The 25,191-nt window shown below is 33.5% G+C and overlaps 4 protein-coding genes, 1 long non-coding RNA gene and 2 pseudogenes across 5 annotated transcripts; 1 reads left to right on the top strand and 6 right to left on the bottom strand.

Moving 5' to 3' along the window:
- Positions 1–870: 870 nt before the first annotated feature.
- Positions 871–1,643, bottom strand: LOC104736943 (uncharacterized). Its single transcript, XR_759664.3, has 3 exons — positions 1,347–1,643; positions 1,114–1,270; positions 871–1,008 (listed from the first exon to the last, which is right to left on the bottom strand). It is a non-coding gene; the product is annotated as an uncharacterized LOC104736943 (long non-coding RNA).
- Positions 1,644–4,047: 2,404 nt separating this feature from the next.
- On the bottom strand, positions 4,048–5,135 carry LOC109128367 (putative F-box protein At4g09190 pseudogene; annotated as a pseudogene).
- A 3,220-nt stretch (positions 5,136–8,355) lies between these two features.
- Positions 8,356–10,353, bottom strand: LOC147929713 (uncharacterized; annotated as a pseudogene).
- Positions 10,354–16,710: 6,357 nt separating this feature from the next.
- LOC104736942 (transcription factor bHLH81-like) lies at positions 16,711–19,394 on the bottom strand. Its single transcript, XM_087482712.1, has 5 exons — positions 18,558–19,394; positions 17,876–18,022; positions 17,624–17,689; positions 17,121–17,189; positions 16,711–16,980 (listed from the first exon to the last, which is right to left on the bottom strand). Exons 1-5 carry the CDS (start codon positions 19,014–19,016, stop codon positions 16,927–16,929), a joined length of 795 nt encoding a protein of 264 aa, XP_087338838.1. The 5' UTR covers positions 19,017–19,394; the 3' UTR covers positions 16,711–16,926.
- A 270-nt stretch (positions 19,395–19,664) lies between these two features.
- On the bottom strand, positions 19,665–20,215 carry LOC104736941 (uncharacterized). Its single transcript, XM_010457030.2, has one exon. It carries the CDS (start codon positions 20,187–20,189, stop codon positions 19,827–19,829), a length of 363 nt encoding a protein of 120 aa, XP_010455332.1. The 5' UTR covers positions 20,190–20,215; the 3' UTR covers positions 19,665–19,826.
- A 531-nt stretch (positions 20,216–20,746) lies between these two features.
- Positions 20,747–21,426, top strand: LOC104738305 (uncharacterized). Its single transcript, XM_010458501.2, has one exon. The coding sequence runs from the start codon at positions 20,906–20,908 to the stop codon at positions 21,278–21,280; it is 375 nt and encodes a 124-aa protein (XP_010456803.2). The 5' UTR covers positions 20,747–20,905; the 3' UTR covers positions 21,281–21,426.
- Positions 21,427–21,590: 164 nt separating this feature from the next.
- Positions 21,591–24,401, bottom strand: LOC104736940 (patellin-5-like). Its single transcript, XM_010457028.3, has 4 exons — positions 22,679–24,401; positions 22,465–22,589; positions 22,215–22,365; positions 21,591–22,087 (listed from the first exon to the last, which is right to left on the bottom strand). Exons 1-4 carry the CDS (start codon positions 23,999–24,001, stop codon positions 21,830–21,832), a joined length of 1,857 nt encoding a protein of 618 aa, XP_010455330.1. The 5' UTR covers positions 24,002–24,401; the 3' UTR covers positions 21,591–21,829.
- Between the last annotated feature and the right edge of the window lie 790 nt (positions 24,402–25,191).

The following is a 25,191-nucleotide window of genomic DNA, read 5'->3' as shown; positions in this document are numbered from 1 at the left end:
GGAGATAAGAGACAAGTGTTGGTCAAATGGACTAAAGATGCAGAGGATGAATCGACTTGGGAAGATGCAGACAAGCTCTTAGAAGCGTATCCAGAGTTGGAGCTTGAGGACAAGCACTTAGTCGAGAAGGGGAGTAATGATACACACTTTGGTATTAAGTATCATAGAAGGAAGAAGAAGGATTGAGAAGCTTCTAGTTCTTTAAAAATGTTATGTTTCCTTTTCTATTTAGAACTGGGTTTTGGTAGTTTTACTTTTAGTTAAGGTGTTAAGTCGGTTGTATGGGATCTATAAATAGGTTCCTAAACATCAATAATAATTATCTTCCAACATTAACCTAATTCTCTAAGCAAGAGACTTGGGTTAAAGGAAGCTTAAGTTTACGTCCCTCTGTTTTTCTAGTTGTTCTTCTGTTTTCTAGCTAACTAACGACGAGTCCTATTACTAGATCTGTATCAAAAGCTAAGGCTCATAACAAAGTGTGAAACTCTCCAGCAACTTTTCTCAGTAATCTGACTCATACCAACAACTTCTCCAATAATATCTGCGAAAAAATGGAAATAGATGCAAACTATAACACAATGAAAATCGGAATGCTTAAATAAACAGAAAGGAAGATATTGTCAAAAAATTTCCTTTTAAATAAACTTTACTGAGAAAGATTGATCCACTTTAAAACGATAAAGGATTTGGTAATCTATTTTAGAGTAAAGTGACATGTAGAATAGCAGGAGGAAACATAGCGAAGAATACATCATCCACATTGGCTTGAGTTGAAATCTCTGAGAAAGAATAACAGGTGAAGCGAGATATACTTGGGATCGGATCACACGGCTTCACCCATGTAGTAAACATGAAATTAATCTTGTAAGGATGTGCAGTTCCTTTGTAGTCACCAAGGTTATCACGAACTTCAAAATTCATGATATCACAAAACCTTTCTTCCACCAATTTCTTTTTGAATTTTCTAACTAATGTGTTTTTCACTGATGCTTGAATTCGATCCCCCTGTCCAGGAAATAAAAAATATGCAAATTTTATTTTTAGTTATTCGATTGTATTTTTGAAAAGACTATAATGTAAAGGGAAATTTATAAAATTAAGGACACTAACCTTTGCATCCACGAGAATTGCTTCAATGCCCAAAATAACTCCAAGTTTGTCTTTTGGATAAAATTTTCATGTCCTGGCTATTAAAACTCTGATCTTCCATTGTTTTTTTAAAGAATTTAGATTTAAGAGAAAAGTAAAATCGAGAGGCATCTTCAATCTGAAACAATAGAAATCATAATTAATATGCATTGAAGAAAAAAGTAATAGATATGAACAAAAGCTAAAGAACTTACCTCCTAAAATAATTGTTGTTTTCAACAGGATTTAGGTTTCTGAAATTGAAAGAGGTTTTCGTGTTTGATCTGGTGGTGCATTGGTAATTGAAAATAGAAGAGGTTTTTTTTTAGTAACAAAATAGAAGAGGTTTTGAGGTGCGTTTTATTGTGTTTAGAGAAAGTTGAAGAAAATTTATATAGAAGATGAGAATTTTTGTAACCACCATGAACGTGGATCTGTTAGTGGAGTTGTGCTTCTCGTCGAGCAGAGGAGAGAAGATGAAAAGGTAAACACACGTGTTTTGATGCTTAGGGTTATTTATTGGTATGTTTGTGGGCTTCATATATTGTGCATAAGTCAAAAACCCACTTATAGGTTAACCCACTTAATATCATTTATACAGCAAATGAAAACCATATTTAATAGTCGAGAGATTTTTTACGGTTTCGTATAATAGATTCCTATTTTTTTTGACACGATCTGGTTTACTCTTTTTTCCATAATTAAAAAAAAAAGAAAACAAAATCTGATGTGGCTTTATTTCATTGTTAGTTTTGTATTTGTTTTTTACAAAATTATTTATCCACGATCGGTGGAGATTTTTTTCAGGAATTTTGTTTTATTTTTTTTACAAATTTAATTGAAAAGAATCTGATGTGGCACAACCTTATTGGACAGGTGACTTGTATTTTATAGGATAAAGAATAAAAACCTTGTAAAAGCGTTTACAAGGTTGTATAAAGATTTTATAAGATTTTAATATGGTTTTTAAATTTTTTTAAAAGGTTTTTTATAATAAGGCATTATAAATTTTTTATAAGGTTTTTACTTATAAATATTTTTAAATCGTTTAAAAACTTATAAAAGCCTTGTCAATTTTTTTTGCTGTATTTTTTTTGATTAAACTTTTGTCAAATTTTTTTGACAATTTTATTTTTGGCGGGAAATATTTTCGGAAATATTTTGACGGGAAAATATGGCAGAAACTTTTTTGGCGGGTAAAATTTGTTTCTATTTTGTTGACTAAAATAATTTTTCAAGTAGAGGTAAAATAGTCATTATAAATAAGAGGAGGGCAAAAATGCAAATGAACAAAAGAAAGGGTATTTCTAAAAAAGTTATAAAAAAAAGTTCATTATCAGATATATATATATACAATTATATACAACAACACAGAAATATTTTCTCTTATAATATAGTTTTATATATACTCTTTCTTTTCAAGAAGCTTTGCTTCAGTCCACAATTGGTAGAGACTTCCCAAGTCAAGGACAAATATTTAGGAATATGTTCTCTTGAGTATGAAAATATTATTCAAGAACGTTAGACTATGTACAATGGTTTACTTTTTTAACACCTTCTTTTTAACATTTTAACACTCCGCGTCATTTTCTCTCTCTTCTACTTAATAATTCAACATCCATTTTTATTTAACTTGAACACTAGTTTTATTGAATAAATTCAACCCCTTACCCTATCATTTTTTGTTTTTTATTTTATTTTGCTGATAATTTTTTATATTTAGATAGAAAATAATTTGTAGAATTTTGAATATTAAATAGTTATTATTGGAATCTATTTCACAAAAACAATTTATTTTAAAGATGTAAAATGACATTTTTTATGTCCAAATAAATGAACCAAGTTTCTATTTATAAAGTAAGAAATGATGAATTTCTATATAGAAAATATATATATAAAATATTGTTTCCTAAACAATAACTTATGTTAAATAAATAAAGTGAGATAAAAATAAGTATTTTGACTCATAAGCTGACATGTGGGTTTGATGGTCCCCATTTCATTTCAATATAGTTCAATCCACTTCATCATTTTTTTTTATTTTAACAGGCTCCTTGCAGCAATTCAACAGCTGAAATGGTCTTAGATGAGGGACCAACTTGATGTTTTAAGGATTTGGTAGGATTTTAATATTTTAGAATTTTGAAAGATTCTAGTAATTTTTTAGGAGATTTGATTGTGTTTTATAGTTTTTCTATTTTAATAAAAGAAAATGAGATGTGATTCTATGCGATTTGACTATTAAACTTTGGGTGATTTTAAAATATTTTTCAACACAATACCAAAAGAAAATCAGATCAATAGTTGTAGCTATGTCCTCAGTTCATGTAAGATGGTGATGGTGATGTTTTTTTTTTTTTGTCCGATGAATAAACTGATCAAACTCTCTATGAGCTCAAGGGAGATTGATTATACCCATAAACTGATCTAAACCAATATAATTCATTATCTCTTTACTCTGACTCTGGTATTGCTCCGGCAAACCCAGAAAACTCGACGGCTCAGACTAAGACTGGTGGAGAAGGTGGCTAATGAGGGCGGGGGTTTTTGGCTTCAAGATCTTCAGTCTTTTTTTTTTCTCTGAAATCTTTCAAATTCCACCTCTATATGTATGATTTTTTATTGTCATACTTTTCAACTAAAAAACAAAAGAAAGTCTCTTAAAGTCATTCAAAATAGCAAGTTTTTAAAAAGTTGTGATATATTGAATAACAAGAGATTTCAAGTAGTTTTTAAAAATTACTGAGTGAATAATAAGAGATTCTGTATTATTTTAAAAGGTTTTATATAAATCTTAAGTTGAATAACATAGGATTTCATAAGATTTTTAAAAATCCTCGATTAAATAACAAAGGATTTTAAGAATACTTTAAAATCCTTTAGAATGTCAATACAATATAGAATTTGTATAACAGTCTAAGTCCAAATGTGACATAGTATAACAGTCAAGTCTTCCGTAAGATCATCAAGTCGCCTAATATTGTCATCTGCAAGTCCTCCATACATAACTTCTCTCGTATTGTTTCTCTTCGGACGAACATACATAATATGGAACCATCTATATAAAATACTTCTATCCTTAAGCCAAAACTTAGAAGCTTCATAATATGTGTAAATAAATTCACCAGTCTCAGTAACACCCATCAACTTCCATTTTGCTTTGTTGATAGCATGAGGTGAAGGAAAATGTTTATATATCCATTGGTTGTGATTCTCTCCATCCTCCAGAATCCATAATTCAACTCCAGAGGGAGTGGAACTTACCAAAGCTAATCTTCCCTCAAAAGATGCCCAATGAATTGTACCTTCCCGACTTATCTTGGGATATTTAATCAAAATGAACTTTTCAGATTTGAGATCAAAACTCATTATGGCACGCATTTGGCTCAAAGCATCACCAAAACAACCTTCATAGCAAAACAACCTTCAAAACAACCTGTCACATAGTTATGACTAGGGAAACCGGCCCTTAGTTAGTATTTTCCATGATTCTTGAGCACCCAATGTAAGAATCCCAATATTCTCTTCTACAAGAACGCATACTACTTTGTATTTACCGTTGATCGGATCATAACCCAAAATCCTGCTAGGGGTCTGCCTTTGTTGCCATCAAGTTTAGGTATAGTGAAGAAGCTTTTCATGATAGGGTTTCTAATAAACATTTCATGTGTAGAAGTTTCCAAGTAAATCAAGCCGTGGACGGATTCGTAACGTCGAATATTACCATTATTGTTAATTGTAAACTGAAATCTCTGCACCTTAGGACCAATGTGTACTCGGAGACGCAAAAAAGGACAGCTTGTCCTTTTTCTAAAGATTAGCATAACACAATGCCGTGATGACAAAGACTGTGTCACGACCGAGTTGATGAAACCTGGAGTGGTGGTTATTGAAGACAATAGCTTGGAAACGGAGCTAAATCACACAATCGATTTCACTGGCAATATCTCGACATTTAAATCAAGAGGAATACGCTCTAAAGACTGTATTGTTCTCTGGCTCATCTTTGATCGCTCCACAGTTTGACCTTTCTAGAACCTTAGCTTACTCTGCGACAGTTATTGTATCCAATGAGTGCATCAAACGTTAATACTAATTATGATCAATTATAAAATCTAATGAGATAGCTAGAGAGACTCATAAATATATACTTTGTCAAATTGATTAAAAAATTCTAAAACCTATACTCATAACGAAATATTCATTTCATTAAATTCTAAAAACAGATACAAAGATTTAGAAAGAAACACATATTCAAAATCCAGATTAGGGTTTCTGTTTTTGACACACATAGTTATTTCTTGCGCAACAAGCAATCGTTGTCGTTGTTATTTCTTGCGCAACAAGCAATCGTTGTCGTTGTTAGGGTTTACCGTTTTCTTGCGATGTTGACGGTTCTGATGGCTTCCCTGACACCTTTTCTGCCAAAAACAACCGTCTATCTGGCGTAGATTACTTATTAATGACCAGAATTCTCTTCCAAAAACCCCAATTTGAACCTGGAATTTTGTGGATACAGAACTAGGGGATTTTTGTTTTTCAACTTGCGAGACGATTTTCAAATGGGATATACCTAAGTTTCACAAACTTTCAATTGCTATGGCTTCTTTGCAGCGATATATAACCATAGAGGTCAAAATCTCGATCTAACTCGTTCAGGTTCGACGGGAATTATCAATCTCCTAAACCCGTACTTGCGACTGTTTTCACTTCTTCTTTATCACAAGAAAACAGTTTTTAACCCAAGAATATTTAAGTCTACTAGAGGTTCTTTAAGTCTTTTACTATTATTATTATCTTTGTATGGTACTCGTTGGGACCGACCAACCAAAATTAATCTTTTGAAACTTGTATTAATTTGATCTATGTTGTGAGATACCACCAGGCTCATTCTACTCAAACTTTCTTTTAACATATTGACTAGTTAAATACTCATGCACTTGACTAAGACTGTGATGCCACTGCCAGAACGCATACGCTGTGAGGCTGTGAGCTGACCAATAGTTAAAATGTATGCTCCATGATAATGATGATCTCTGTTGGAATGGAGATTATTAAAATTTTGGCTTCCCTGGACCCAACGAACAAACGTTAATTATTCTCGTCACTCTTATTAGGATTGAAAACCCTTTTCTTAACTTGTGCAAGCACCATCATCCCCTTTTTATTAAAACGGAAGTACATTTACTAATATAACATTCTATTTGTAAGATTTACATAATAGATTTTTACTATTTTTTAATAAATAACACAACTTAAAGTTATTATTTATAATATTATAAATATATATATATATACATCATTTTTTACAAACGGATGTACATCTTAATAAATATATAAACAAACAGTTTCCTTATACTTAATTTTCTAAACAAATATTTTACACTTTCCACTAACAAATTTAAAAAGGTAAAAAATATACAGGATAATAGAAAAAAACTGGATATATTCACCAAATTAACAAGGTAACAAATATATTTTTGTGACATATAATAAAAATAAAAATATAGAATTCATAACAATATATGTTATTTTTATTATTTTTTAAAAAAAAAATACTATAGGAATATCAACCCGTGCTCTAGCATGTGTCCTATTCTAGTTTAATTTTATAAAAACACTAAAACACCATAAATATATATTGGTGAAAGTTAAAACACCAATATATGATAATATTGAATTTTTTTTTTTAAGTTATGGATTCTTAAACTTTGCTTTGGTCCAATTTTTGTTTTAAGTTATGGTTAAATACGGTTAGATATCACTAGCTGAATTATTTGAAGAGGTATTTGTAATTTTAGTACGTTTTTGGGAAGATATTAAGATTTTAGTACGTTTACTATTCATAATTATAGAAATAGGTGGTGTCTCACTGTAGCAAAATGGCACTGTAGTTTTTTTTTTTTTTAACATACCCCTCATGTTTAGTTACTTAAATACTTGATTATATTAATTTTTTCGAAATTTTTTTCAGATACAAAAAGTCTAGATTTTTTTCTTTATAATTTGATATGCATTTTGTTTGATGATTTTATTTAATAATATTAAATATTTTTAACAAATTTTATCACATTTCTCTCTTTTATAACTAAAATCTTTGTTAATAATTATATGTTTCTAAAACTTTTTAGAAACAAAATATTTTTATGTTTTTTTCTCTATAATTTGATATGCATTTTGTTTTATTATTTTAAAATATATATTATATCACAACTTATGTATATTATTGTTCTGTATATATATATTGCTGGATGGTTTTAATCCGTACACTGGATTGTTAGATATATCAATTCCAGCAAAAAACATCCAGCCATAATCGTTTACAGATCAATTCCACCAAAAAAACATATATAATAATCATTCAGCCATAAACTTTTACTGATCAAAACAATCCAGTGTACGGATTAACAATCATCCAGCAATAAATATGTACAGAACAATCATATACATCAGTTGTGATATTAATAAAATTAAAAATAATAAAATAAAATGCATATCAAATGATAAAGAAAAAATATAGTATTTTTGTATCTGAAAAAAAAAATATATAAAAAATTATATTATCAAATATTTGAATAACAAGATATGGGGTGTTTTTTTTAAAAAAAAAACAAAAATTATATCTCACACAAATAGATCCCACATAAATTCTCTTTCTCTCACATCCTCCCTCACACACTCTCGCCATCTCTCACACACAATTTCCCACTCTCTCTCACACAAATGGATCCTACATCTCTCACACCCTCTCTCACCTTCACACACAATCGGACCTCACACAACCACACACTCTCTCACATCTACTTTCACAATTATAAATAGTGAACGTACTAAAAACTTAATTTCTTTCTGAAAACGTACTAAACCTACAACACACCCTTATTTGAATATAGTAAGAGAGAGTTAAAATGATTAGGGTGTGGGTGTATGTAGGTCGACGATTCAAGGAAGGACGTTTTGGATTTATTGTTTGCCACGGCGAGTGTCGGTCCGACATATTTCGTTGCCCTAAGCAAAACTTATAAACATGTTTTTCATATATAATAAAAAAAATCATAGAACAGAGTAATATACAGGTTAGATATTCATATAAAGTTTCCACATTTTTAAAACAGTTCAAAAATCCAAATTTTTAAAAGAAAATCAAAGTAAGAAAGTTTTTACTATTGTAAATAATAATAAGTTAGTTCTAAAATCCTACAAATTTTCTAAATAGGCCCTGCATAAAATATTAATGAGAAAAAGACTAAACAAAATATAGTATCAAAAAGCCCTTAATTAATTGGGGTCTGAATCCATGGCTTCACTGGCTTGTCCTATTGTAACATCCGCAAACCAAATTTTGGTGAAAGGGGTATCAACCGACATCATAAGGGTGTCGCTCGACACAACTAGTTACTTCATGTGTGGATTATTTCTCATTTCTTTGGTTTAGCATGCTTTAATTGGAAACCCTAGTGCTCAGGTATTTAAAGGGAAAACTTGACGCCCTTGTTTCTTTTAGCCACTTTTCGTCCTCCAGAAAGTTTGAGAATAGAGGAAAAGTATTTTTGTGAGTTTATGTGGTTTCATGTGTCTGTTTTGGTGTGATTTGAGCGTTGGAAAGGAGATCTGAGTGTGGGGTAACATTTGAAGGTTCTTATGAGGCTTAGATCTTGCTATTCTTCGTCAGTTTTAACCAAAGCAAGAGGTGAGTGCATGAAAATGGCTTATTTGGACATGAAATCTCTCGGTTTCTGTGTTATATGGTTTGGTGGATTGATTCCTTTCTTGTTTGTGTGTTTTTCGTGGTTTCCATGGCCTTATTTGGTTGTTGTGGTGTTCCCTGAACGATGGGTGGCTTTGGAAGCCGAGTTTCGGTTGATGGTTGCATCTGGATTCGCTGCTAGGGTATTGGTGTTGATCAACACCAACTCGTGATTTTTTGCAAAGGACCGAGGAGGGTGTCGGTCGACACTGGAGGTGGGTGTCGATCGACACCAGTGTTCAGCAGACGGCTGACAAGTCTTGTTTGTTACATGTTTTGATTTATGGAAATACTTATGCATCTCTTTTGTGTTGCAGTGCAGGTAAAGGCAAAGTGTGATCGTAGAATCAAAGCAATGAAGAGGAGGATGGTCTAGTGGCTCGTTTGATTGATGACGGGCTCTTTTAAGGCTGCTAGAGTCGATCATTAGAATGATGTTATGTTGCTGGTTATTTGCTTTATAACATTGCTGGTTATTGGTTATTGATTAATGTTGAATTGATTACTGGATTTATTTGTTGGATAATTTCTGGTTTAATGTTTTAGTATTTTTGCTGTTTGAATTGAATGTTGTTAGGTTGTTAGTGAGTATGAGATCGCTAAATAATTACTATATTATAAAAAATAGACCAGTTCATTTCACCTATTGGTCGGGCCTACAGATCAGCGACAAGAACGAGTAACTCCAGAAAGGATCTTAGAATTGGAGTGTAACTGCAAAAAGTTTCCTTTGTTACTACCGGTTTTATTCGTCCTGACCTTGTGTTTTCATCACCCGTAGCATCTCATATCTCTTTTTCCGGTGATCGTTACCGGAATATCTCACTGTTCTGTAACTTTGTTCTTTTCATTGTAACCATTTTCTCCGCCCAATATGGGATGAAAAATAATATTTTATTAGAAAATTCAATAATAAAATATAATGTTTTGTTCTATAATGTTTGAGAGTTTGTTAAAATTTCGGTGCTTAAAACACATATAGTATCTAACTAGCTAGTAAGTAGTGTACACACGTACTAGTGTTGATTGATCCTGTCACATATAAAGTTGATTGTACATTTGTTACCTACCCTCAGAAAACGAATGTTGAAACTTTTGGCTGTTGGCAAATAAAGAAGAAATGTTACTTTTAAATTTCATAAGCTGATAGGCACTTACTTGCACACTTGGTACCGCGAGCTACGGGTGGACCGCATCGACGAACGACCCCAACAATGTAACTGACATCATTGGCATTGACGAGAGCCGCGAGCTGCGGGGTGATGATAGAACAAACGCACCACATAGGAGTCCTACTTATTCTAACACAACAATCAACAGTTGGAAACTGCCTAAAAATCAAACCTCTTGCACGCGTTCACTAATACCCGACTTTGTACATGACAGTAGCTCTCTGCAGCCACCATTTGGAAGGTTAAACTGAAGAATAACATGGATAGGATCAGTGACTTCAACAAAGCTCTCTTCTCCTTCATTTCTCTTACTGCCTTTTTGAAGTTTGATATTGAGAAAATACATCTACTTATTTATAAATCCAAACTTTACAAAAGTCCTTGTTTGCATTAATAACGAGTCAACGACAACTATAGTTTCATCTTTTAATATGCTTTCAACATTAAAAAGAAAAAAAGTCGTTGTGATAACTTATAACGACAGTGGGCACAGAATCAGTGGGAAAATACGTGGTCTTGTAATCTATCAGATAAACCTTATATGTCGGGAAAAATAAAACTTTGTTTGTGGGAATCTTTGAAAATTTGACGTTGAATCTTCGGTGAAAACATGAGGCCTACATGTTATTGTAATGTTCAACGCGTTATGTCCTTTTAACTTTAGTAGTGTATATGTACCTATATGCAATGTTTTAGGCAAAATTCCAAAAATGATTGAATAGGACGAAAACAATCTGTGTGATAGTTGTGTTATGCTAATATGCTATAGTTTGATTAATGTTATAGCGGGATAATATTAAAAGAAAAAATCTATACTAAATAAAAGCATCCACATAGAATTTTAAACGGTCTATCCAGATTTGCCATGTCAGTCATTAACATTTTCTAAATTTCCAGAATTTTATATATTAAAAATTATTTTAAACAACCAATCAGGATTTGACATGTCATTCATTAACATTTTCTAAATTTCCATAATTTTAAATTTATGGAAATAAAAGAATTATGTACAACATCCCACATCGGCTAGAATTTTTTTAGACAATGGTTCAGAACCAGTATAAATAAGATTAATATGTTTCCAACAACGAATGAGCAGGAAAGCTTGATTTATCATGCGTCCAAGTTTAAAAGTCTTATTCGGTTTGATCTAGTTTTTTATGTGATCGAATTAAAACTTTAAAAAGTTTCAAAAAAATATTATAATATCTAAAAAAATTAAAAGTTAAATATTATAAATATTGAAAGTTCTTATCTTTTATAAAGGTTTAAAAATATTATAAACACCTCCATAAAAAATTTAAAATAGTTTAACTATTTAAACTCTAAAAAAAATGTTATAAATATTTAAACTATATCTAAAGTTTAAAATATTTTAAATATTTAATCTCTATTAAAATTTTTAAAGTTTAAGAATTATTAAATAATATATATCAAACTTTTTAATATCTTGAAAATATCTTACTTATCTTCGTTTGTGCTTTATATCTCTCATGAGCTGTAAAACATGTTTTTTTGGGTATAACTTTACGGATGATTTGATATTCTTGCAGTAAAAATTTTATTTGTAAGTCTAAAAAAGAAGGATTGACGTCGCAAGACCTTGATTTGATGTTATTTTTGTTTAAAGTAGAAGGATCGACGAAAAGCACAAATATTGTTTTAACTATACATGTGTTCATATTATTTATTCTGCAAATAAAGATTTTAGTTTGAGAAGTTTCAATATGGGTGGATCTAAACCCGAATAATATGGATGAAATTATCAATAATTGGGTGCATGTGTTGACTATGATGGTCTTCATGAATTGCACAAATTTTATGAGAAAAACATGATTTTCGTCTTGGACTCTGATGGGTTAACAAGTTGTGTGGTAGTCTAAAAAAAGGTTTTTCAGTGGAAAATGTGAAGAATATTATGAGAAAGAAGAAGAAAAAGTGTATAACGAAGAACCGGACGGTAAAAGTAACGATGACAATTACCATAAAATTTGACAATGAAAACGACAAGAAAGAATATGAAGAATAGAAAAACATTGAATAAAAAACATGAAAACATAAGTGGTAGCGATCAATTAAATATAAAAAACGAGATAAATTCATGATTATAAAGTTGTTTCATTGTTTTGGTGGTCAAAGAAATGGTTTAGGATGTGAGGTCACTAGTTTAATCTGCCTCACCTGAAAGTCGAGTTAAATTCATGATTTTTTTGATCAGATTTGATTTTATAACACAACTGATTTTTATATTTTTAAAAATTGTGTATCTGAAATTTATTTTTGTCCTTAATACTAATTAAAATTTTTATAAGATAATATGTCATCAAAGATCACCAGTCTTATATAATTTTCATCAAAATATATCAAATAAACTCAGGCTACGCGTGGGTTCAAAACCTAGTATATATAAAAGATATAAAAAATATAACTTAGAAGAAACCGTAACTTGAAAACAAAAAACAATGAAGATGTCAGATCTTCTGAGCACATTGGTAATGCAGCAATATTGGCAAGAGAAAGGGAGTTTCTGAGGATCTGGTGGTAAATTGAAGGGCTTTTCTAATAAGCCTCAATCTCATTGGAATTCACAACTAACACTGGTCCAAAAATAAAGCGTAGAGGTAAACTTATTAGCCTAAACGATCATGATGATGTGGCTATATACGAAATATATCACTGCGAGGGTTTATTGTTATGCACTACGAAAGACAACATTAGGCTCGTGGTATGGAACCCTTATATAGGGCATACTCGGTGGATTTGCGTTGAATACAGATCTCTTCTTCTCGGATACACCCATGTTATCGGATATGACAAGAGCAAATCGTGTCGCGCTTATAAAATTTTGAGATTTTTTATTTCTCCGAGGAGGAAAGGATATTATGCGACCAAGATGTACGAGTTCAAGTCTAATTCATGGAGGGTTATTGATGTCACTCCTAGACATGATATAGCGTTAATGTTAAGTTGCATATCTTTGAAGGGAAATACGTACTGGGGCGCTATAGCTATGGACAATTCCGTACCTGATTTCTTACACTGTTTTGATTTTACTGAAGAGAGATCTAGACATCATATGCCTCTACCGTTGGAGTCATATTATGATATTGTGACTCTGTCTTCATTTGGAGAAGAGCAGCTTGCGGTGCTATTCCAACCTTCTAATAGATATGGGATGCAGATTTGGGTTACTACTAAGATAGAGCCAGTGTCGTGTCGTGGAGCAAGTTCTTAGCCGTTGATGATATGATACCACTCTATTATTTTGGGACTTTCCTCATTGACAAGGAAGAGAGCGCCGCAGTTGTTTTTCATGACGATGACGATGGAATACGCTCCTCCAGTCCCCACAGAGCTTACATGATCGGAGAAAACAGATACTTTAGAGACTTAGATATCAGGACAATTACAGACAACGAGGATTACTTGTGTACTTGCTCTTATGTTCCAAGTTTAGTGTTCTTTTTGAGTTGATACTAGGATTATTGTGTGTCCTAGTAGGTTCAATTAACCTTATGCAGTTGTAAAACTTAAGGTGTCAATCCAGTTGGGAAACTTCACTAACAATTGAGATGCAATCAAAATATCACACGTTCAGCCAAATAAAAAAAAAAGTGTTTTTATGTCTAACAATCCTAGAGTAATCAGAATGCAAAACGGAATTGAGTCACAGAACTAGAAACGAATATGTGTGACAAGAAGGGAACAAGAATAAGTGAAACCGAAAATGATTTTAAGCATGAACAAACGAAACAATCTCAGGATTGCAATATCAATCAAAAGATAGAAGTCCTAAGGATGGGAATAATTGATGTTGGTGGAGTATCCTAGTCTACAGAGTGTTTAACATGCCACAAGCGATCTATCCCTAAACAATGAACATCACAACTTAGCTAATCCAATCTCTTGGCAAAAGCTACTCAGACTCAACCACTTTCATACCTAGCTCTCGCTAGAGAAACATGGTTGAGCAGGGATGACAAACAAGTTCATTCACGTCAACAAACATCCTAGACAACTAATCTCTTAGGTTAGGAACGTAAGTCTCTGGCACTAGTTGGTCATACATTTCATCAAACACCTTTTGGGTGAGGAAATGTCTCGAACCTAGTTCCAATTGATCAAAGAGAAACCAGTATTTCTAACACTAGTGCAGAAGGGAATCATACAAATCAAAGCTTAAACACTCTACATTCGAAGATCATCCACCTAGTCTATCTCATCCCCAAGAACTCTAACACTACTCAGATCCGAAAATCATCACCATAGACAAAAATCCAGAAAACATTGAACAAAGCATAATAAGATAGACAAGAATGAGATGAACAACTTTTTAGAAGAAATCAAATGCAAAAACAAAACGGATTAAAAGATATCTGGATACAAAGTCTCAAAACGTTTTTGGTGGCTAGGTAGAACCTTAAGAACAAAACGAAAATGAGATAAAAGATGTGATGTCTCAGCCAAGACTTAACAAAACGTATTTGTAGTAGTCCAACATGGAAAACCCTAAAACTTAAAACGATAAGATAGGGCGTCGGTTCGGGAATCTCCTAAAGTGTGTGAAACCAACATGTGCGGTCGAGTCGCGTGTCGTCTCGCCCTGGGGTGCGGTCGAGTGGAACAAATCAAGTCGAGGTGATGCGACTCGAGCTTGGTCGAGTGGAGGTGATGCGACTCGAGCTGGGTGTATGTGTATCCACTAAAACGGTGATAACTCTTGAACCACACCTTCGATTGGATTGAAACAAACGACATTGAAAAGATGACTCAATTATCTACAACTTTAATGAAGACGTCAAAAGCTGAATCTCTCGACCGGTGGCTCGAACGGCGACTCGAACGATGACTCGAACGGCGAGTTGAAGAGTGTTGTGAGATTGGCTCGAGAGACGAATCCGGGAGTGTTGTGAGATTGGCTCGAGAGACGGTTCCGGGAGTGTTGTGCAGTGGATGGGTCGAGTGATGCGTTCCTGACGTCTCCTAGATACCTGAAATACTCCAAAATGCACAATGTATGCAAGGATGATTCAAGAACTACCTAGACATGCAAAGTGTATAGAAAGGACTAGAAAATGATGCAAAACAATGAGTTATCCTAGTTAATGCATGATAAATATATGCTAGGACACACAAAAATCCTAGTATCATGAGTATTGGATCTCATGACAAACATTCTCAAAATTATTTTACACCTTTGGCATCAACTTTATTTGCTTTCCTAGGATTATAATAAAAACAAACACAACTTATTTATTATTTCCATGATTTTTCGATCAGATTTGATTTTATAATGCAACTGATTTTTATATTTTTAAAAATTTTGTATCTAAATTTTTTTTTTCTTAATACTATTTGAAATTTTTAGAAGATAATATTTCATCAAAGGTCATCAATCGTATATAATTTTCATCAAAATATATCAAATAAATTCAAGCGTAGCATAGGTTTAAAACCTAGTATTAATAAGAAAAGCATCATTATCAGAATTTGTTGCAAGAATTTTCTGGTTAATTACGAGATTTTGATATCCCAATTTTTTTAAGTGTTGATTTATTGATTTTTGACCAAGAGACTAAATGGTGAATATAAACCGAATTCAAGACCTAGCTGAGTACGAAAATATACTCTAAATGATATACTGTTGGTACGTCACAAAATCTAGAGTTTACAGGGTCAGAGAGCCACGTATCAAAGCTAAAATGCATTCTTTGGCAAGCGAGACTATAGAGTTAATGCCGTCCAGCTCTACAAAACTGACTCATTTCCTTCAGGTCTCAGCACAAGTGGATGATGCGGTCGGATTCCATATTCTCGAATTTGGACTTTCTATTTTAAAGAGTGGTTTCTACCCTTAGGGCATCTCTAACAATGTCTTCGTTTTAATGCAAGTTCATCTTCAAAATAAAGGTTCCAAGGTGATTTACTCCAATGATACATTCTCAAATTTATTTCTAAATTTTTTCTATTTACATTATAGTCCACAATTTTACTAATAATTTATTATAATCAGAAAACTTTCATAGATAAATATAAAATACACAATGAAAAAATATATCAAACAATATTAATAAAATACAATACCTTCTATGATAAAACAACATATAATCTATATATATATATCAAAAATATAAAATAAAACTACATGTAAAATATAAAGTTATTCAATATAATTATTTCCATAGATATATTCAAATAATAAATTTATATAGATATATTTCAAATAATAGAATGTATATAGATATAAATCAAACAATTGAATTTATATAGATAGATTTCAAACAATTAAACTTGTTTAGACATATTTGTAAGATAGAAAAGTTATAAAGACTAAAATGAAATATACATAAAATTTTAAGGGGTTGAATAGTGCACCCTCAAATTTGAAAGTTTACTATTTAAACCCTTAATTAAAGGTTTAAAATTCTATTGGAACTAAAAACCTTCAAATTTGTAGGGTTTAAGGTCTGTTGGAATTGATCTTAGTTTGCTTGGTATGATAAACTAAAAAGTGAGGAATGACGACATAACTAAATATGTAGACAAAAGCTCGAGCGATTCTTTCTTCGTTGGTAAACTTTTTGGAAATACTTTAATATCATTAAACAGAGTGAAAAAAAATGAAAAAAAAAATTAATCCAAATTAATGATACGAATACATCCTCAAAAGTCATTTCTTATAAAGAATATATATGTGTTACCATTAATTTGTTAACTTTCTTCATTATTGTACCAAAAAAAAAATATTTTACACCTACATCCATTTAACAAATACTATACTTATCAACCTGACACACCCATCTAACTCAAGCTAAGATCATCTTTCGAATTTTTCGATCAGATCCTTGCCATTTATCCACAAATCAGGGGCAGACCTTATTGTTCTTCTTTAGGAATGCATGTGCACCTCTTCTGTTCTTCTGTTAACTCCTAAATTATGCACACCAAAATGAAAACCAAATCAGAAATGGACAATTCAATGTTAAAACCTCTTTTTTACTATATAATTCTTTGAATAATCATTTTTAAATCATCTATTGGGTTACCATACATTCACTTAGATTATTTACCTGGATCTGCCTTTGAAGAACTTTCACGTATTCTACAGCTTCTTCTAACATGTCTGCAGTGTTGGTTTGCTGCGCAAAAAAAAAAAAAAAAAAAAGTAAACCGATGTCCTTAGAGCCTATATATATATATATGCGAGAACGAGAAGTTTTCCTCAGTTTGTTCATGATCTATAGGGAGATAAAACCAAATACATACTTCACGCTGAAAAAAATCTGCTATTTGATCAAAGGGACAACAATTTGAGTCTATTTTCAAGATCCTTCCCATTGGATTTGAATTGTTTAAACCTTAGTACCGGAGATGATTACCGTAATTTTGAAGTTGCATCACAATCATCAACTGTCATATTTTATGGTCTCTTTAACTTTAAGGCTAAATTATTAACCACTAACTTCTAACCTGGCTGAAAACGTGTATAAAACTTGACCCATTTACAATCAATATAATCGTATAAGACATCCTTTGTAAATTCAAATTGTATCTACTTTGATAGTGATATTACCTTATCCATATTAGGTACAAGCTCTTGTAGCTTCCTTATCCTATCGCTTATTCGCGTTCTTCGTACCTACAAAATGAAAGGTAGGAGGAATACATAAAAAGCTTATTCGAAACTCACAAGGAAGAGAACAGAGCAATTCTATGTTCAATGAAGCATACTGTAAATCACTAACTTCTATGAATTAAAAGTAAAGATATAAAACTTTCTCACAAAATTTCAATGAAATGAAAGAAAAGATTAAAGATAGTTTACCCTCTCGGCAATGCTACGAGGATGAGTGGCACAACCACGTTTAGCACGAACCCTAAAGGCAACCGAGTCATCCATAAGATTCTCCATGTTCATATCCGTCATGCTTGATACACCGGCAGGAACTTGACCGCTGCTTTGCTCTCCTTTCTACTTACAGAAAAGATTTCCGGAAAGAGCCAATCAACATTTAAAATCTTAATCAGCATCACGCAATGCATAGGTTATACATGTATTCCCTACCATCCAAATAATATTAATGTACCATATGGTGTGGAGAATCAATACATATACATACATTAGCCACCAAAATCGACATTACCAAATAAGTATATACCATCATATGGACTTCTGTTCTTCTCAACAATTTGCCCATATGAGCATTCTTTAATGTTCACATCACACACCAAAGCAACAGAGACAACAACAAAAGGAGAAATAAAAACTGCAACCTTTTTTTGTTTTTTGTTAAAATAAAAACTGCAACTTGCTGCTGGCTTTGGTTCAGAAAAACATACAAGTTGTCAATTTTAAGACAAGACTGGTCTTTTCATTCTCGAGAACTTCAGTCAGCAGTTTAACAACAATTTCAAACAACTTCACAAATCTAAAAAACAAATACTAAAGCAGTTAAGTTCATCCTATTTTTGGTAAGTTAAAAAAAAAAAAAAAAAAAATCTTTTACCATTTGAGAAGTAAACTCAGGAGAAGAGAAGAGTGCTTCCATTTCTCTAGACCGTTTACTTCCGGGAGAAACATCGATATTCCCGGATAAGTAATCGTAATTCGCCGGAATCCCAAAGCTTTGGATAAATACATCAGAACCACTGAGAAAATCCGCCGGAGTACTATTCTGTCGGTGAAACCCACCTTGTTGATACAACCCTTGCTCAACCGGAATAGGGAACTCAAACGAGCCACGACTTATCGGTAAATCGTTCGAGCTCCCGGTAAGCAAATCGGTGAGACCAAGATTAGGTTTCAAAGACTCTTCTTCATCTTCCTCAAGTAAAGCTTCAAGCCAAGTCGCTGGAGCTGAACGGATCCTAGACAGTCCACTTCGACTCAGCCCCCCTCCTCCTCCTCCTCCTCTGCTTTCTCCGTCGTCTCCACCGCCGCTACTACCGACGGATGTTGATTGCATCCCCTTTGGCTTTTCTCTGGTTTCAATAGACAACACTACAAAAGTTATTTTTTTCTTTTTCTTTACAATTTTTTTTGTTTCTTGCTCTGTTTTATTTTCTTTAATTTAATTCAGCAGCAGACCAGATTGTTCTTGGATTATTATTTTTATTTTTATTTTTTGTCAAATACAAAAATTGCGGCTAGTAATTAATAAAGAACCCTAACCGTCTGATTAAGATACTCTCCAAACACTTGACTAAGATAGAATAGTACAGAACCTAAAAGGTTAGAGATGCGTCAGCGCGTAACAGAGTAACATTTCTTTATCGTCATTGTTCTCTTTTGTTTCCTTTTTTTATTTGGTAATAATAAGATTATGGTTTACACCACTCAGTTTATTCAAACCACTCGCGATGGATGCTCATAGAGTCCACCTTCTTAGTCCGACAATTTCAGTTGAACTTATTTATTCCTGATATGACTGAAAAATGCGACTTTTTATTTTAGCTGCGTTGCTTTTTTTGGTTAGAAAAATAAAAACTAACCCACATAAAAATAAAATTATGACATCTTAATTTTTTTCTTCTCAAGATTTGTTTATATATATTTTTTGTTAATTTCGTTTTAATCGATGACTAGATAAAACTTTGTGCTATATTGCAGGATATTTTTTTTGTAAATTAATTTTGTTTAATATAAACATAAAAAATTTTAAGTATTACATTTCGTCCCATAATTATTATCATTGTTTATCAAAAGTTCAAACATAAAGTTAAAAAAAAAAAAAAAATTCATACATCTCAAATGAAATGATTAGACAAGATGATAACTAATGCTCATCATGTTCTTCATCCCATAACGTATCCAAAATCTCTTTAACAGAAGACGAGTCCGTTCCAATGAGCCGGTCTAACTTATCTTCACTCCACCAACTTGTCGGTTGTATCTTACGGGAACCCTTAGATTTGTGGCTCGATTTGATAATCGGCGACACATGGCAATTACTATACTTGGAGTTGGATAGTTCACTTTCTCCGGTGAAATTTGAATGGTTGGTAGTATCTGATGGCATTTTGATAAATACTCCATTAGCCCGTGCTGAATAGAGCCGGTTGGTGGGTCGCGGATTAAAGCCCTGCGGATGAATCATTCCCGTCCTTACGATGCGTTGATGACGACCTTCACTCTTCATGTTTGCTTATTTTGATTTGAGACTTGATGAAGTGTCGGATTATTATTATCAACGTCTTGTATATATATATTGAGGAGCATACCAAATATGTTTGGGCCTCAAGAAAATACGAATAGTCAAAAATGCTTGTTCACCAAGAAATTAATATTATTCTCTGCTTGCTTTTTGTTTTTGTCTGTGCCATGAGATTGAAAAGTCTGTTCAACTGTTCAAAGATTGAAAACATTGTTGTTGATCTTCCTAATTTTGTCGACTTATTTAAGGAATAAAGGTGAAAACTTACATAAAATCTGTTATTGAAAATAGTCTATATGTAACTCCACATCAGTTAGTTTTTGTATTTAAATATTTATTATTCAGTTGATATAGATTATATTTAAACTAAAATAATAATCTCCTTAAAAAAAATAAGGTTAAGATGCACACAATCACTACTAATGTGTACGTAAAAGTATTTTCTGTTAAACAATCTTATTATTTATGTCAACTTAAAAAATAGTTCAACCATTCACCAAATTTTTATTTATATCTCTTCAAAACCAACTGCTAAATTTTATTAACTACTACACAATTTAACCCCAAAAAAAAAAAAAAAATGTCATACGAGGTCGGCAAGCGTCAAATATGTACATAAAAAAGAGTAAAATGTCTTATATTACAAAAGTAGCAAGTCATGCACACCGCCGCCTCCTTCCGCCGAATCAACCGCTGACGTCATGCTAACCGCTGCATCTTGGTTCCATACGCCTTGGCGTCGCATCCTCTTATTTCTCCTCTGTTCACCTCTCCTTCTACTTCTTCTCTGTCTTTCAATCCCTCTCCTATGTGCCGTCGAGATCTTCAGCCTCATCGTCAGCCGGTTCGTGAAACCTCCACCTTCCTCCTCCGCCGTAGAAGAAGTCATCGCCGTTGATGAAGATGCTTTACTGAGATGTGAGGAAGGGTTTGGAGTTGAAGTAGAAGTTGAGAATGGAGAAAGTGGTTTGCTTCATAGATACTTAGATGATCAGTTGAGTTTGGCTAGATCCATTTGCGAAGATGACGACGGCGATCACGAACGTGATTTAATTAGGGTTCCTCTTTTGTCGTAATTTTATTTTGTTTTACTTCAAAATTTTATATGTGAATATTCCTTTTTTTACTCCAAATTTTAAAATGTAGATAAATGAATATATGTCCAATTTATCTCAATTTATGTTTTTACTTTAATTTTTATAGTTTGTGACCATTTTTATTCATCAAACCTGAACTTTGTTATCAGCATACCCATCCTTGTCATTGATGTTAGTCACAATTGATCATGGTTAGTCTTATATATTACAATTTATGATTTTTTTGTTTTTGTTTTGCAATCTAGTGCACGTAAAAAGTACTCATGAGACTATGCACTAGACTTGAAGATACTACTTGAAGGCTTGGTTTCCCTTTAAAAGCAATTCAACACACAAACATCATCGTCCTTGGGGTGAAATTTGGATATGAGAGAAAATACAATATAAAAGAAAAGAATTAGCGCAAAAACAGAACCACACAAGCCATATAAGTCACCAACATAAAACAAAAAGAAAAAAACACAACTAACAATGATATGATCATAATAATTCTAAACTAAGCAACACATGAAGTAAGAAGCGATTTACTTACTCACATGGCAAAGGCTTAACCTTAAACCTGTAGATAAGCATTTTCTTTGTTGAAGTCGGGTTATCGACCGTTAGCAAAATCCTACCAACTTCCCCGACTTTAAAGCTCTGAGATACCACCGGTTCATTTTTCGTAGCCATCTTCCTTGGTTTCTGAATGATCACTGTATAACCTTCGTTGTTCTCCGGCACAAACTCTGCTGCATATGAAACCTCCCATCCCACTACTCTTATCTCCCACACGATCGTGCATTTCTGCATACAAAGTGTTTTTAGGCACAAATGTAAGAAGTAGGTTTTGGACATCTTTTCACATTCAAACACACAGAAATGGGAGTTTCAAAATACTTGTATAAAATGTCCAATACCAAAAGGGTCTCACCTCATAAACAATAATCTCGACGGTTTGTTTAGTAGCTGGTTTAATAGTAATCTCAGTAGCGACATCATCATGTGTAAAATCCGAGTTACAGTCGCAGTTATCCACACTTAGTCCACCATACTGAACCGGGACATGTTCAGGTGAAATGTACCTATAAAACCAAAAGACAAGGGAGTGAGTGGCTTAACATTTTGCAATAGTTATGAAAACAATTCGAAAACCAAAACTTTAAAAGATTTTGGTTATTTACTTGAAAAGTGTCTCTGCAGATCTTGAAGGACCTGCGAAAACAAGTTTGCTCTTGGACCTTTGTGTCAAGAAAGGACTAATAATCCTATAGAACGCAAGATACCACCATGGAACATTGATGAATATCTGATCATACACATTCAACATTCTACACTATCAGATCTGAGCAATCATAAAAACATTATTTTCATTGTCTATGTAATAAGGATTCATACCTGTTTAGAGACAAACTCAGGGTAATTGTCTTGAAGAAGATGAAGAGCTTGCTTGGTAGCTAGCCTAAGCTCAGTCTTACCAGGTCCTGGAGAATTCTTAAGATCGTTTACTTGACAGATCGTTGAAACACCACCAGCTACAAAATCAAGATTCCTTATACTCTTTTCAAGAAACTGGATCCTCCACCTCAAGAACCGTTCTCTCTTCTCCTCATCCGAGAACGTTTTCTGATAAAGATCTTTGTTCTGAAACTCACCGTAGACATTGTAACAGACAGGATGGTTCCCTTTGTCTTGTCCTTGCATGAACACAACCTTGTCTAAATCGTCACCGAGGTTTTCATCGAGAAGTTCTTCAATGTTGAATTCGATTCTCCATTGGAGTGTCTTCTTGAGCATTGAGTAAGCTTCTTGGGGTTTGAAGTCTCTTGCTCTTAGGAACTTCAACAAAACGACGTCGCTTCGGTCATCTTTGAGTAGTGGCACACCCCATATAGAGCTTTTGCCTGAATCTTGTGATTCTTGAAGAAGCTGACGGAGCTCGTGAAGTGAGTTTAACTCGTGTTCTGAAAGGTCGGAGATATTGTTTGTCTCTTCTTTGAATGAGCCGAGACTACGAGGAATCTGAATCTTTGGTTTCTCTTCTGCTTCAGCTTCTTCTCTATTCATCATATCAGCCAGCGATCTAGATTCACCGGAAGAAGCAGTAGTAGTAGGTGGTGCCGCCGCGTGAGGATCCGGTTGCTTTGGCTCAGGTATGGATGCTGCAGCTTCTAACACCGCCTGAGGCTCCGGTTGCTTCGGCTCAGGGATGGACGCTGCAGCTTCTAACACCGCCGCGTCTGGTAGTTCCGGCTCTGTCCAGTCTTCTACCTCCATGTACTTTCTCCTCTGCTCTAACATCAAATTCTGTGATGGCTCTGTCTCCGTCTTCTCTAACTCATCCTCCGACGGGTCGTCTGGCTCAAAAGTCACTGTCTCCGGCGTCATTTGATGTGTCTGCTCTGAATCATCCGCCGCATGGTTGAGAAGCTTAGGCTCCAAAGTCACTCTCTCCGGGGTCATTACTTGTGTCTGCTCTGAATCCTCCGCCGCGTGGTTGAGACCTTCTAGCTCCGAAGTCACTTCATGTGTCTGCTCTAAATCCTCCTCCGTCACGTGGTTAGGCTGCTCTAGCTTCGGCATTAAAGGTAGCTGAGGATTTGGCTCCGGAGTCCCCAATGCCTCCTCTGCTTCCAAAGTTACAAGCTTTGGCTCTAGTTCTTCACCGGAGGTTGAAGGTGGCGGCGGAGTAGTAGTAGTAGTTGGAGAATCTTGAGACATTTTTTTAATTTATTTGAGTTTTATTGGAAAAGGAAGAAGAAAGGGACAGAGACTGATAGAGAGAGCAGTGTTAGCGGGTTTTTCAGGTAGACAGACAAGAGACAAAAAGAGAGAGAGGGAGAATGGTCAAAGTAAGAAGAAGGGTATCCAATGTAACTCTAAATTTACAACTCAAAAAGCTGTCTTAATAAAGTAAAAGATGTCTTTATCCTTTTTAAAGTAAATAATAAATGTAACCAGTACTTTATTAAATTATGTTACCTTGGTGTAAGTTGTAACTACTAAAATAATGATACCCCATGTTCGTGCATATGTTTTTGGGTTTAGTAGTTAGTGCTCTTTTGAACATTTTGGGTTGAATTGCTAGTAGCACTTAAGTTAGCAAGGTAAGAACATGTACACTCGGGTGAACCCATCCAGTCTCTCAGATATACTATTTTAATAAATTTTAACTTTTATTAAAAATTTAAATCATTAATAAAATTAAAAACCAATTATATGATTATATGTGTACAATAAGTCTCTAGAGATTTTCAAAGTCTCTTAAATCAGAGATTCATTTTTCTCTTACTTCTACTTTTACATTATTTTATATGTTTTTGTGGATGAGAGATTTAACGAGAGAAAAATCGGTATTTTTATACCCCAACTAAAGGGGTATGTTGAATTCCTATCCCAACTTTAACAATAAGTAAATCCATACATTAACTTCAATAAAATTTAAATTCATTACCCTAACTTGTGAAACGGTGTTGAATCATACACAAGTCGTAACGATGTTAAGAGACCGTTAACGGTTGCTTACGGGGAAGCCATGTCAGAAACCACGTCATTTTGAAAAACAAAAGAAACACCTTATATTTCTCAAAACTCAAAACGACGTCGTTTAATGCTTCCTCTTCCCCTTTTCTTCTTTCCTGAATCAAGTTACTTTGCTCAATCTCCAAATAAAAGCTGCAGTTTCCATCACTCTTCTTCAAAATTCTCAAATCAACATAATCACTTATAATTACTTCAATGGCTCTTGTTCGTGAACGCCGTCAGATCAACCTCCGTCTACGTACTCTCAGATCGCCTCCCCTGTTTCTCCTATCCCTCCTCCACCGCCGCCGTTGCATCCTCCGCTTCGGATATCGAGAAACTCCACGTCCTCGGAAGTGGAAACGGCGGGATCGCATAAAAAGTCTGAC

The sequence above is a fragment of the Camelina sativa genome, chromosome 13 (genome assembly GCF_030686135.1).
Source record: "Camelina sativa cultivar CO46 ecotype springtype chromosome 13, ASM3068613v1".
In the NCBI taxonomy this organism is placed as follows: Eukaryota; Viridiplantae; Streptophyta; class Magnoliopsida; order Brassicales; family Brassicaceae; genus Camelina; species Camelina sativa.
This window is presented reverse-complemented; position numbering and strand designations above follow the sequence as displayed.